Source organism: Cupressus sempervirens, chromosome 6 (assembly GCF_028749045.1).
Source record: "Cupressus sempervirens isolate cs-2001-9-10 chromosome 6, ASM2874904v1, whole genome shotgun sequence".
Classification (NCBI taxonomy): Eukaryota; Viridiplantae; Streptophyta; class Pinopsida; order Cupressales; family Cupressaceae; genus Cupressus; species Cupressus sempervirens.
Genome location: NC_143123.1, coordinates 166153742 through 166168907, shown reverse-complemented (window position 1 = coordinate 166168907; position 15166 = coordinate 166153742). Strand labels below are relative to the sequence as shown.

The window sequence follows — 15166 nt, the reverse complement described above, 5'->3', positions numbered from 1 at the left end:
ATGCCAACAACTAAACCAAGATAGAGAAAATTGATCTCATGATCTTAACGAAACAAACCCAAAATCCTTAACTTGTTATGTCAATTATTTAAAATTTTAGAACAAAGAAAGAAAGAGAAAATACTTCTATAGTCCACGATACTCTGTGGTCTATATGTAGATCTATAGACAATTTAAAGTAATATGGGACTACCCCATACTCTCTATTTTCCATAAACTAGACAGACATACCTTGATCCCTATGAAATTTAGACTTATGACCTCTCTTAATACAAATCCTTTACAACAAGACCAACTCTAACCATCATCATTAATAAATCTCGTAATGACTATACTCATTTGAACAATTTATTGTTATCTTTAGACTAAATCTCTCAAGTACATTCAACACCAGCGTACTAAAACCCCAAATTTCTGAGTACAATCAACACCAACATACTCAAACCCCGCATAAGCCTTGAGGAGGTAAAGGATATGAATTTGACCATGTTAGGAGTTTGTTTAAAAGAGCGCAAGTAAAAGCAAAAGCTGAGTTTACTTTGAAACGTACGCATGGGATGGCGTAGCGCACCCAAATGAAAGGTAAAAAGAATTACACCATCTCTGAAGGCCGCGCTTGGTTTCGTGCAAATGGGATGAGAAACTCAAACTTTAGGCAAATGGTATTGAGGAAGCTCTTAAGAAATTAATGGTATTGAGGAAGCTCCTAAGAAATTTCCTAGTCAACAATGGCCAAAGGCGGTTTGACGCTTCGCAGTCAACAATGGACAAAAGCGGTTTGAATTTTTTTGAAAGTTTTACAAGGCTTGTCAGTGTAGATTCCAAGAAAGTTGAAGGTTGCTGGTTCAGTTCCACCCTGACGCCATTAACAAGTTGTAAAATGCAAGCATATGACATTCTCAGTTGAAAACCATATATTATGTTATGACAGGTACCTAGCACCTTCATTCCCTTATTTCTAGTCTGATTCCACGTGGCAATGTTTCTTTCTTTCAAGGTGCATGAACAACTAGTAAGACTTCAACTCACTAGTATAAATATACTCCATTCATGATCTCACCCACAACATCATTTCTACTGGGCATTCATTGTTTCACTCTCTTCTTCTTCTTTCAAAGAGAGGCAATAATGAATACATTTCTACGTTGTGGGGCTGGCATTTTAGGTTATTGTACTGTATTTGGCCTTATTAAGATTCTAAATCCATTGTTAATGCTTGCTGACATAAATAGTAAGTGATATACTTGTAATGGATATTGACCCAATTGGTATTGTTTTTGTGTTTGAGATCAGGAAGTGCATTTGCTTTGCTTATGTATGGAGCACCCATGTAAGTCTCTATCACTCAAAATTATCACTCAAAAACATTATGTCTAAACATTGTAGAAGATTTTAGTTTCATATTTTCTAATGTGTTGAGGTTAAATAATATAGAGCTTGAGTAGATTCGAATTCAAAAACTTTTTCAATAGGAGACATTGCGAGGTCATCTTCTTCTTGAAAGATTTGAACTTGGCAATATCTAAGTGTTTACAATATGAATTTTTGCCATTAAATCAAATATTCTTAGAAGAATTTTCTTATAGACAATATATATCTATGAACAGGAGTAATTTCTGGAGGGTGATAAAGAAGAAGACAACAGGGGAGATGTCAGGAATGCCCTATGCAATAGGCCTCTTCAACTGTCTTATCTACACATTATATGGCTCCCCTCTCATTAGCAATGGATGGGATAATGCTCCTGTCATGGTTATCAATGCCATGGGCTTCCTACTTCAGTTTGGCTTCTGCACCATCTATCTCCTATTTGCTCCACTTGAATCTAAGGTAGTGTTTCAACTTTCTACTACATTGCTTACTTTTACCATGAAAGTCCCTGCCATTTCATTTGGGTTTGGAGGACTCAAGTTAATAAGATATGATGGTATGACAGAAAAGAATGGGTCTGATGGTGGGAGGAGTATTAGTGGTGTTTGTTAGCACTGCAGCAACTTCCATGTGGGGAGTAGAAGAAGGCCAAAAGAAAATGCTTGTGGGAACTACTGGAATGGTGGCAACTGTCATCCTCTTTGGATCTCCACTATCAGATATTGTATGCTACTTCTATCATAGATTCATGTATTCTAAGTAAATATTTAAACATTGGTACTATAATGATATCGAATAGTTTAAACATCATATACTAAACTTCATTTTAATTTTAAAAGTATTAAATAATCAAAATTGACTTATTTTTTCCAAGCTTAACTTTCCTCCTAATATATAACTAATGACATATATACATTCTTATATAGAAAACAGTAATTCGTAACAAGAATGTGGAGTGCATGTCATTCTACTTCTCAATGTTCGCTTTCCTAGGCAGCCTCTTGTGGTTGGTTTATGGTGCTTTGAGCAGAGATATTCTTATCATGGTAACTATATATGTTTACCAACTATATAAATTTAGTGTCTAAACTAACAAAAGCTACCCAAACGAGCTCATTTCATTTGTTATTATTCATGCAGGCTCCTAATTTGCTTGGAATACCACTGGCTTCTATTCAGATGATAATATACTGCATTTATAAGCAAAAGAGTCGAGGACAAATTGAAGATGTAAAACTGAAAGCAGCGACTCGTATAAAGTCAGATGGAACAGTTATAGAAATATGCCCACCGCTTGCTCTTTCTGAGCTTGACATTGAAATGCAGCAAAATATGAAGGAATCCATGAGATGACTTCCAAACTAATACTTAGTAGTGGCTCTGAGAATTAGGGCGGGTAAATGTCACCCATTGTTTGCTTTCAGAGTAGAATGACTTACTTGCATCTTCAAACTTTAATGAGTTTTCTCTTGGGTTTCTTTTTTCATTGTATAGTTTTTAAAACACAGGCTGATTGATAGATCAAAGTGATTTGGGATTGAAATGGAGTTCCCTTATTTAGCTTACCATTTAAGCTGTAGAAAAGAATGGGAACTATGTTCTACTCACTCGAACTCACCCTCTAATTAGATTTTTGTTGCTACTGATCGTGGAGAATTTTCTGTTGCCCTAAATTTGAGCAGAAGAGCAGAATATAATTGTACCTTCAACACTTATTAATGAAAGAATATATATGGATCCAACTCTAGTCTCTATATCTATTCAATAGGCTCGTTTGGTTGCAGGCATAGGAATGGAGAATAGGAATGCGTATTGGGAATAGGAATGGCTATTCCAATAACATCTATTTTTTCGAATGGACATAAGCTCATTTAGAGGCAAAATGGGAATATGTATTCCCATTCCCAATTCTAATTGATGAACCAAACGGAAAATAGAAAATGTATTCTAAAATTTTCTATTCCCATTCCAACAACCAAACGGGCACTAGTTTCAATTCAGTCAGATGTCTTATAATGTCCCTGCTCATTTTATGATTGCAGCGTATTCTTAGTTCTCCATTTTATCACAATAGGAAAAATGTTGGAAATTGATTGTTGAATTCTAAATAACTTGTACAAATTTTTTCTTCCCAATTTTTTAAATTCAAATCATTGTGTATATATTTTGACAAAAAATGGACGAAATTAAGATCTGTACACTCTTTGATCCATTTATGCCAAGTTTATATTTCTCCTATTCCACTAAATGACATTTCTCCAGATGTTCTAAAGCCTTTCATTCTAATTATTGGTATAATATTGGTAAAAATGATCAAGCCCTATTATATTATCTATTTGAAAAACTTCTTAAAACTAATCATTAGGCATCATAAATAATTGCTTGCATTACACACTTTTTTTTAGTGCCTCTTTTATTTATTTATTTTTATCTATGATAAATTAGTTCCTAAGGATAGTTGTAATATCTTCATGTGTTCCTATTAGACATATCTAGTTTAAGATGCAATTAGGATGTATATACTTCTCCTTTCTTCATGAGTATTCTTTATGTGTTTGAAATGGTGTCAAATGTTAAGATGTAGGCATGAGTATGTCCACAACATTGTTATAATGAAAAAAATGAATATGGATGCATTATGTAGCACAATTCCATTACTCCTCTTATATTTTCTTGTTTATACTTCTTCAATGTCAGGATGAGTATCTTTCATCTCAGGAAAGATTCCATGTAATCTTAACAACTTTGTAGTAGGGTGGACAAAAAATACTGCAATATTATCAAACTTTTGTGTTCCTTGAGTAGGTTATGGAGCTCCTATTAGAAAGATCATCATGATTAGAACTTTATGGTATTCTTGTAACCAATAGATGGTCTCTTGGGTATATTGAATAGTCAATTGTTAATTCTTGTTAAGACTATAATTTATAAATTTGTAGAACATGTCATTTATCTTCTTTTGGCATTCTTGTAGATACATACTCTTTTAATGAAATGGATATTATGTTCGAATATTTAGTATAATTGAGAGACAGGGGAGGCATGAATCAATTATCCTCAAGTCTAGATGTACCAATTCAACTTTAACTAACTTCAAACAACTTAAACAATCTCATTAAACCACTTGGTCCATATAGAAACTCATCAACAACTTAATATTTTGTTCATTACTTAACTCAATGTTTAATACATGCCAAACTATAGTAAATAAAATAACAATAAATAGCATGCATCACACATATAACATGCACACGTATATGACACCAGGATTTAATGCAAAAACCTAATTTCAAAAAAACCACCAAGTAACATGCTACCACTTTTCACTCTTTTGAAGTGATCTTGGTTAAGAGCCAACCTTATTAAAGGTTACACAATACACTATTAGGTATCATCTTATTAAAGGATTCAATCACCCTATCAGGAGTGACCTGGTTAGAGGAATTTTGATCATTCCATAAAAATGTCACCTTGATTAAAGGATTTTGACTGCAAAAATGGTTAGAAAGTAACATCATGTTTGATCTATAAAATACAACTCACTTTGAAAATTCAAATTTCCTTTCAACTCATTTGTTGGTTAATTAACTGGACTTCATTAACATCTCCATCACTAATCTACTTCTTTATTCTTCACATGTTTTCCTTAAGATCACCAATCAACAATTGATGAACCTTAGAAAACATCTCTTATGCATCCTTAAATAGGTAATGTTGATATTTGCTACTTAAACATCACCTTAGATCTTAGGGTTAGGTCAAATTCAACAAATCTATCCATCTTTTTGTTCTTCTACCCCTTTCTTGATATTTCTATAAACTTCTCTTTAAATCCTTGCCTTTGATTGCATAACAAACTCCATTAGTGCATGATATATGCCAAATCATCAATCCTTATCATCTGCATATTTTGACTAATTTGAAAATTCAACTATGTCAGCCTCAAACTCAGTTCTATCACAAACTTTTGTTTTGCTAACACTTGGCCACCATTATTTTATTCTATACAGTCATCAATGTGTAGCTCAGTCAAAACTATTTTCTATCACTTGGCTCCCATTGGCTCACTTAGTTGCTACTATATTTCCTTCTTCAACTTTCTCGGCCATAACTATTATTTGGCTAATATTGTTTTGCTCGGCTAACTCTTAAGCTCCTTAATCTTTTGTTTCAACTCCTACATTAACCGACCACATTTTACTAAGCTTTTCTTGTGTTCAAATCAATACATCCATACTTCATATGATGATTGAACAATACATGATCTTGTTAAAGACTAATAGATCAAGTGCCCATTATAATTCCATCATACTTGTTCCTCTTCACTCAACAACTTCACTAGTTCATCTAGTGATCTCTCTTTTCAAATCCTCTTCATCAATCGATAAATATGATATTCTACAATGTTAGTAAATGTCTCTAAAATAGGTTTGACATTAATGACAAGACAACAATTATTCCAATTGTAGTTTCCAACAATCTATCTCTTTGGCATTGATGACAATACCTCTAGTTACCATACAAATGCTAAAGACATTCTCATAATTTATCAGTAACAACTCCTCAATGATTTGATATAGATCTTCATTAATATCCTTAGTTAAATTCAATTCTCATCTTGCACTCGTTTACATTTCTCCCTCTATGATACCAATTACAAATTCTTCAATGCTAACACTATTTGTAATACCAACTTTATCATAAACACCTCTTTTAGATATCTCCATGTAATTCAACTTCCATCTCTATTGCTGGATGACAACAACTCTAGTTCTATTCAACCTTTGATATGCACCCAACTTCATATCTCTCCCTCTTATAAAAAAAATCACTTCATATCTAGATTCTATCTCTTTCATTTAGATATAAAATGGCAACCACACAACTTCTCTCTCATTGGCAACAATACTAAATACATCAACCACAACATATATATTCTTCACTTTGTCATTGTTTGACTAATATAGAAATGTCTCTTTCTCTTTAATCTTTACCTTGACTCCTTATAGTCTCATTTTCTCATGCTTTAGTCCATCTCTTCACAATCTTTAGACAACTACTAAAGTGTGGCCTCTTTGCATCAATGTGTAAGATATTCTAATTATAACATTTGATGCAATGCAACATCTCTTCCCAACTTTCTTCAAATAGAGGAATCACCCCTAATTTTCCTCTTAGGTACTCAAAAGAATCCTTAAGTAATGCATTAGTGAATATATCAACTATTTTCTCCTTTGTGTTCACATACTCTAGTCTTACTTTTGTATCTTGTACCAACTCTCTCAAGTAATGATACTTGATAGCAATGTTTTTGGTCTTAGTGTGCGTTCAAAATATTCTTTGATCTATTTATAGCACTTGTGTTATTAGAATATATGATAACATTTTTAGTAATTTCTTCCTTCATACCTTTCAACAATTGCTTGATCCACAAAATATTTGAAAAATTGACTATTGCAACAACATACTCCACCTTTGCAGTGGATTGAGAAATACAATTTTACTTCTTACTTGTCCATGAAATCAATCTTCTTCCTAAAAAGAAAGTGCCTCCATTTGTATTCTTTCTTTCATTAGTGTTTCTAGGCTAATCAGCATTTCTATACACTTTTAGCTCAAATATGTCACTCTTTTTGTATCATAATCCATAGTCTTTTGTTTGTTTTAAACATCTGACGATCCTTTTCAAAGATATCATGTGATTTTCTCTAGGATTATCATACAATTTAGCTACAATACCAATTGCTAATGTAATTTTAGGTCTACTAGGTACAAAATATTAAAGTCACTACAACATTTGGGGTCAAATTACGATGACAACTTGTGATGGCAGTGTAATTTGTGGTGGATTTAATATTTGCTTTTGCGATTGTGTCTAACACCATCACAATATCGATGTTGGTGTCAGAATTGTGATGCCTACATGAGTATAAACAAAAAAAGAAAGACACAAATCATTCCCCATTTGTTTTGATTGTGGAGAGTTGCATGCAAAAGAGTGGAGAGCTCTAAGCGAGGGTGGAGAGCTCTAAATGTTTCTATGCCCTTGTGAAAAGTGACATTTCATTGTTGTGCCCTTGTGATCTCTATATTTCATTACCATGCCCTTGCTCTACAACTTTTTTGTCATGTCGTGCCCTTGTGATCTTTGTGCCCTTGCTCTATGATTTTCTTCAAGGGGAGAAGATGTACCTATGTGTAAATGTTCTTTTATTTTCATTCTAAATAGGTATCGCTTTATATTTCCTTTTAAACATGCATCTCTTTATATATACATAGAGATCTTTTTAAACATGCTTATTACATATGAGCTCACAAAAGAAAAATTGATCTGGCTGCATACATATTCAAGAATCCAAATAATAAAACAATAAAACTCACTAAACTTGTGCTAAGTGACTTACCTTAAGATCCTACACAAAAATAATGCAAACAAGGAAATATGGGCAGAGTTCACAAGAAATCTTACAAAAAATTATCAGAGTTGATATTTTTAGAAAGAAACAACCCATAACCCAACTAAATTGGTCTAGTTTTTGATTAGCTGGGTTGATTACAAATTCTTCTAGAACCATCATCAAATTAGGTATAATAAAATGAACAATCACCTGCTCCCAGCTGCCAAGATCAAATATAGTTTTTCAAGGTGATAAAATTGCATATGCACATATATCACTTACATGCTAGGAATGAAGTGCATTCCCCAACTTGTAATGAATGGTTGGATATAAAGGCTCCATGCACTAGCCCAACAGTGGAAGCCAAGGATATAACCATGCATGTATTGGCATATCCCAAGTATCTATTACTTCTGATAATTTGGGCATCGCTATATGATCTAGAATGTTATGAAGTATTGAAGCCTGTAGTAACTTCTCCCATGTCTCTAGAATATGTAGCATAGGTTGAGGGTCCCTTTGCTCCTAGGAATTTATAGCAGTTAGTCTCACTACTGGAAGAATAACTTCAGTGAAGAGTTGAGTTAAGGAGTTAAAGAAGCAAGTTCTTCTTTTGTGTAAATGCCATAATAACGAGGCTCATTCCCTTGTAGAAGCCTCTTACACAATGAAATTACCTCTAAACCATGCAAAGGATGTTGAAGTGGTTCCAAACCTTGAAACACTCTTATAAGAAATGAAAAAACAAATGTAGATGCAATAAATCACAAATTGCACAACTTGTAGTCCTTATATATACATAGAGATATTTTTTAAGGTGCTTATTACATATTAGCACAACATAAAAATTGATCCAACTACATGTACATATTCCAAAATCCAAATAATAAAACAATAAAAATCACTTAAGCTAAGTGACTTAGCTCAAGATCCTACACAAAAACAATGCAGACCAAGAAAAATGGGCAGAGTTCATAAGAAATTTGACAAAAGCATATCATAGAAAATATTTTTAGAAAGAAACAATCCATTACCTAGTTAAATTGGTCTAGTTTTTGATTAGCTGGGTTGATTACAAATTCTTGTAGAACTATCAGCAAATTAGGTACAATAAAATGAACAACCAACTATTCCTAGCTAGCAAGACAAAATATAGTTTTCCAAGGTGATAAAATTGCATATGTAGATGCATCACTTACATGCTAGGCTTGAAGCACATTCCCTAACTTAAAATGAATGGTTGGATCTAAAGGCTCCATAAGTCAGCCAAACAATGGTAGCTAAGGATGTAACCATGCTATACCAAATATCATTCACATTTAAGCTTCAAATTTTCAAGGTCTTTCTATTTTCATTTTGTGTATATATAATTGTAAAATATAGTAATGGGATTAGGTTATAATACCATGAATTTATATATATTTAAATCAGAAGATGTTTTGATTAAATAAATATGAGCATTAAATTCCATTTATATCACAATGAGTATGTCATAAAATAAATAAGGGTAGAAGATAAATTCTGTTAAGATTTTTTTTTAAAAATGTCATGATGATTTTTTGAGTTAATATTGACAAAGAAATTAATTTTCATGAAATTCTACAATTTATAATGGTGTCAAGATTTATCTTCAAATAGAGTATGGAAATATTTTCCATTAAGAATATGATCAGACCCAAATTTCTACAAAAAATTATGTAGGAGTTTTTTAAAATCTTCAAATATAATCAAACCCAAAATTCTACATCCAGTTTTCTTTGATCTTTGAATATAATCACATCCAAAATTTCACATCAAATTTTCATTGATGTTGGAATATAGGATACATCTAAAATTTTGCATAGATTTTTCTTTTATCTTCGAATAGAGTATGCAATTATTTGCCATCATGAAGAAGTTATCTTTCAGAGCATGTTTTTAGGCTTGCTAAGCCAATAGTCACTTAGCAATATCTTGGCAGCATCCACACTTGGGAAATGAGGAGATTTAGATAATATCTTAGTGAGAGGATTAGATGGACCTTTAGATGATGTTCCAATCAACTCAATATGAGAGTCAGAATAAGTACAAGTGAGAGCATCTGAAAGATTTGAATATGTTGTAAATCCATTCATTATTCAGCCCTACCCATAACAACAATCACAAATTGTTGATAATAGAAGAATAAACTTCTCACTACAACTTCAATTACCTGAAAGGCCATCAGAAAATGAACTTTTCGATGATGATGATGAGAACTTTGATGTTTTTTATTTGAATGAAACAACTTCATGACTAATTTTTGAAACCTAGGTCCACCCTTTGCATCAACCTCAACATCCACAACTTTTGGAACAAGGTTTCTTCGATCATTGCAGGCATCCCTAAGGCTCCTTAGAGTAGAAGAGTTAATGTAGTATGCACCATTGGTGACACTAGTTGCATCCCTCTTAGCAACATTCAAAAAGCTTAGAAAGTCATGTGGATCAACTAGTATGAACAAACTCTGAATGTCAACAAAAAATTTCCAAATGTTTTAAATGGTCCAACAGTCTCTGAATGCTCCTACATGATCTCCATGGTCTATCCTTTGATATATTCTCTTCAATAGAACATTGGCCACAAACAAATAGCCCTCAAAGACCTAATGGATGATATAAATTGTATGATACTCCCTTGCATTGTGGATTAATGATATAGATCTCTTTTTAAAGGAATACATATATCTTGGCTTGTAAATCCTATCATACTCAATAACAGGCTTCCATGCTTAGTTTTCCTCCCCAAGGCCTAATGTGAAAGGAAATCTCTGCATATGAAATTCAATTACCAATTGTATTCTCTTTAATTAAAACATAAATAATATGAGTACAAAATACATTGAGATGCAAACCTTTGAACTTTTAGAAATGACAGAACCTACTTAACAAAGATGATCAAATTCCCCAAAAGATGATTGAAGGAAACTGTTAATTTAAATGTGTACTTTCATTTTGTGAGACCATTATTTCCAATTGTTGGCCAAAAAATCTAAAATTGACAAGATGCAACTCATACCTTTTACTATTATTATTATTGATGGATTTTTGAGTGAGAGAATACACAGTTGAGAAATATAGATGGGGTGTTTTATCCAAAGAAATGATTTGTCAAAATTTAGGGCGTATATCCAAAGATTCTTTGTAATTAAGAATGACATATTAATCTCCCAATCACATCAATCACATGCATTATCATATAATTGTAATTGATTGTTCATATTCAATTATTTTGATAGAACACCACTAGAAGCAAACAATCTATTACTTAAACTAAGAGCACATATTTTCACAAGCCGAAATATGAAAACACATGTAACCAAATAAATCCAAAGAATTCTCAATTACTAAGACTTCTTAAAGAAAGATGCAAGACATAAACTTCTATTGTAATGCCCTGCCAAGGGATCGAAAAGAATTAACCTAAAGTTTTACTAAGTTCGCCAAACATTTTAAAAAAAGAAAAGAAAGATAAATCATACACATCAAACACATAGTAGTGGAAGTAATAACATAAAATCAACTAAAAGCATACACAATAGGTTACATTCCTTAAGGATCCCAAGATGTTGAGTTACATTTAAATTTAATTAATACTAAGTCTAGCAACTACCACATCCACATGAAAGAATAATTAGAAAGTCCAATGTCCATTTTAATAATATATATTTGTTCCAAATGCCTCTTGGAAAATGAAATTCAGAATGCTCAATCATCCACTGTACATGTCACAGGGTATGAAAGGCTCAAAGAATATACATATATGTAGAAATAAAGATACATCATCCTCCTCGAATCCATGATACAAAGTACAATAAAATAAATGAAAGCATCCACCATGAAAGATATAAACATCCATCATAAGATATAACCATCCATCAAATGATACAAGATATAATGAAAGGATATGTAGACAAGGAAGCTCCAGCCATGACAACTACGAACGAATCTCAATGGTAAGAGTAAAAAGTAGTACCACCTGACCACATGGAACCTAAATGGCCCACTCCCACTGCGCTGAGGAGACAGTCTCAAGTCCCAAACATGATATCAAATCACATAACACAAAAACTCTCTAAGTGCAGAAAATTCTAAAAGTATAGTAACTCAAATGTTCGAAAAAAGATCTACATCTAGAACCAGAGGTAGACAAGACACGTAGGATACCTACTATGTAAGCTTGCAAGTGTCATCACATGAATCACGTTGGAGTTACCTGAGCAGTCTCTTAGGATCCCTGGGTCCCTAGTGATCCCTATGCAGCCACTAGTATCCTCTTGTACTGACAAGGCATACTACAGAATGCAAGGTCACAACCAAGCGTTCTCTCTACTCCCAGCCTAGTCTATACTAGCACTTGAGGCATGTACAAGAACATACAAGACTCTTATTAGGTTCATTTCACTCTCATTTAGTGTAATATTTTCACTTATTAAAGAACTTACAATGGGTTACCCTGGGAACCACTTAGGGCCCCAACCCCCATTGCAAGCCTCTTCCCGACACTACATGTAGATAACCTACCCTAGGCTCATAAAAACATAAATCAATAATCATATAAAAATTGTCTCAGTCCCATACCAACGACTGGAAAGTATCAAAAGATAAATCACAATATCCATCGGTTCTTAACGAGCAACCAGAAAGTATCCCAATAATACTGATCAACAACTCAAAATGGTTAAGTCAAACGTGTCACAACATGACATCATCAAGAACATAGCAAACACTTTAGTCCTCTCAAAGTGACTGGAAAGCAACCCAAATATAACTGATCGAGGACTCAAAAATGCATAAGTCAGATATCTCATAGCATAAATCTCACCATCCCACAAAGACACTGAAACATATTAACCAATAATATAAACACACTCAACATAGAGCATACCATCACATACCATGGTTGAGTAAAACTAATCAAGATCAAGATCAACATCAGCATGACATCACAAATACATAACCCCTGAGCCTCTAGTAACAACCTACGACTGGTCAAAGCTAGATCAACCCAAAAACCTCAAAGCATAGGCAATCATACATATAACAAAGTATAGGTTTCATAGTTAAATTTGATTTTGAAATACATAATAGAGTTAAAAGTAAAGTTTCAATTTACATTTCAATGAACGTTTTAAGTGTATAAGTTTCTCAGTTTATCCCACCTAATAACCCATTCATTTAGTCGACTCAAATATATAAAGCTACCCTCATTATAAAAGTCAATTTCCTTAAAGAATAATATGAGGATATTCAATTTTTTAAAAAGTTATAACAATAACAATTTATTAATTTTATGTAAACTAATTATAATTTTATTAAAATCAATATTATTAATTATTAACAATAATAATTAAATTTACAACTTCATTAATTAACTTTCATTATTAATAAATCTTAATTAAATCAAATTTAATTAAATTAATTAATAATTAATAAAAACTATATTATATTCATTAATAATTTATTTAATTATTAAAAATTAATATAAATTAATAATAAAATTATTAATAAAAAATAATATAAATTTAATAATAAAATTATTACTAAATAATAATGTAAATTTAATATATTTTAAATTTAATTAAAATTTGTAAAGAATTTAAATTCATTAAAATTTAACAATATATAAAAAAAAATTTGTTTTAATACAATCACAAGCCTTTAAAAGGCTGCAGATGGTTGCCGTGCATGGCAAGCTTGCTGACATAGTCCTTGCACCAGCAATGACTGTCATCGGCATCAACAAAGGGGTGTGTGTGTGTGGGGTATCCCCCACACCACCCATTTGAATTATATTTTTTTATATAACTTTTAAATTAGGTGAAATTCGTCTCCTCCAAAATTTTTTTTTTTGAAAATAATTTTGTTTATTAAAAACAAACCCCCTCCTATTATTAAGTTTAATAATAATAATATATATATATATATATATATATATATATATATATATATATATATATATATATATATATATATATATATATCATTTGCAAAAATAGTCTGAAAGAAGAATTACTATCAACCATTCAAATTTCCCATTTTAGAATTTCTTTGATAACCCTACCTTGATTTAATTTCTCAATCTTAATTCTATAGATGAAGGAATTTCTAATTGAATTATTTTTCTTTCAATCTTATTATACAGATGAGATACAATACATATAAGATAGATTCAGAACAAGAGAGTGATAGATTCATGCAATGAAATCTAGAGAATCGATTTCAACAATCACAAAGAAGACGTGATTCTCTAAATAACATAATTCTAACTGGGTGAACAAAACTCAAGAACCTACCTAGTTCTAATGCTAAAATTGCAATGCCCAGAAGATTTGTTAGAGAATTCGCTTCTATCCAAGATCTTCTCTCTAAAAATTTTCTCAAAATTTTCCTTCCAAAATTTGCATCCAAATTTGCTTCCAAAATTCACGTCCCTCAAAAATGAACCTTCAATTGGTGATAAGGAGTTTTTTCGTCAAATTAGGGCACTAATTGTATGTTCACTCGAGAGAACTCTCTACTCACTCGACTTCAACTCTAAATCAACTTTTCTTTTATCTTTCCTTAATCTTTTCCATGCACGTTAATTGCATTATTAAATTACTTTATTTAATTTTCACTTGACTTCTCTTTCAATTAATTTCTTAAATTTTAAATCTCATGCACACTTTATTAAAATATCTTAATTAAGTTCACATGTTTTATCTTTTTAATTAATTTCTTATATTTTAATCTCATGCACGCATCATGCAATCATGAAACTTTTAATAATTAATTCCTTTTCCCACTTCTAAATTTATTTTCAAACATTAAATTTGATAATTATTTATTAAGTTAAATAATAATATTATTTAGCATTTATTTAAAAATGAACTGTATATATATCTATATATATATATATATATAATTATTAAATTAAATAAATATTATCATGTTCCAAATTTATACTTATGACTTTTATCTTCTAATTTTAATTCTTTTTATTTATTTAATTTCTCAATTAATTAAATATGATTAAGTATTAAAATTATCATAATAATTTTCCATTAAATTAAATCATTAACTTAATCTTTTAATTAGACTTAATTAATAAAAAAATTCACCAAAGACTCATAAAACAACATACAAAAACCCATCAAAGAAAAACACATACAAAATCAAACTAAAGGGTTATAATCACGAATTAATGTCATTCGACACATTCAAAGGGTACTCAACTCAAATGCTTGTCCTAATTTTCTAGGACAAATGGCTTAAAGGTTTAGGATTTGGACCTAAAAATTTATCTCTCCTCTCTTACCATTGAGATAATGCGACAGGGTATGCTCATCTTGGCAATTCAGGAAAGTCAATACTCAGTACCTGCAACCTACATAAAAT

General features: G+C 31.5%; 2 protein-coding genes across 2 annotated transcripts; one reads left to right on the top strand and one right to left on the bottom strand.

Annotated features, from left to right (window-relative positions):
- The first annotated feature begins 1128 nt into the window (after nucleotides 1-1128).
- On the top strand, nucleotides 1129-2724 carry LOC149551775 (bidirectional sugar transporter SWEET3b-like). The gene is made up of 6 exons (XM_089790140.1): nucleotides 1129-1165; nucleotides 1294-1330; nucleotides 1608-1830; nucleotides 1937-2095; nucleotides 2298-2417; nucleotides 2512-2724. Exons 1-6 carry the CDS (start codon nucleotides 1129-1131, stop codon nucleotides 2722-2724), a joined length of 789 nt encoding a protein of 262 aa, XP_089646266.1.
- Nucleotides 2725-9673: 6949 nt separating this feature from the next.
- On the bottom strand, nucleotides 9674-13520 carry LOC149551774 (nematode resistance protein-like HSPRO1). Its single transcript, XM_089790138.1, has 3 exons — nucleotides 13446-13520; nucleotides 9961-10254; nucleotides 9674-9811 (listed from the first exon to the last, which is right to left on the bottom strand). Exons 1-3 carry the CDS (start codon nucleotides 13518-13520, stop codon nucleotides 9674-9676), a joined length of 507 nt encoding a protein of 168 aa, XP_089646264.1.
- Between the last annotated feature and the right edge of the window lie 1646 nt (nucleotides 13521-15166).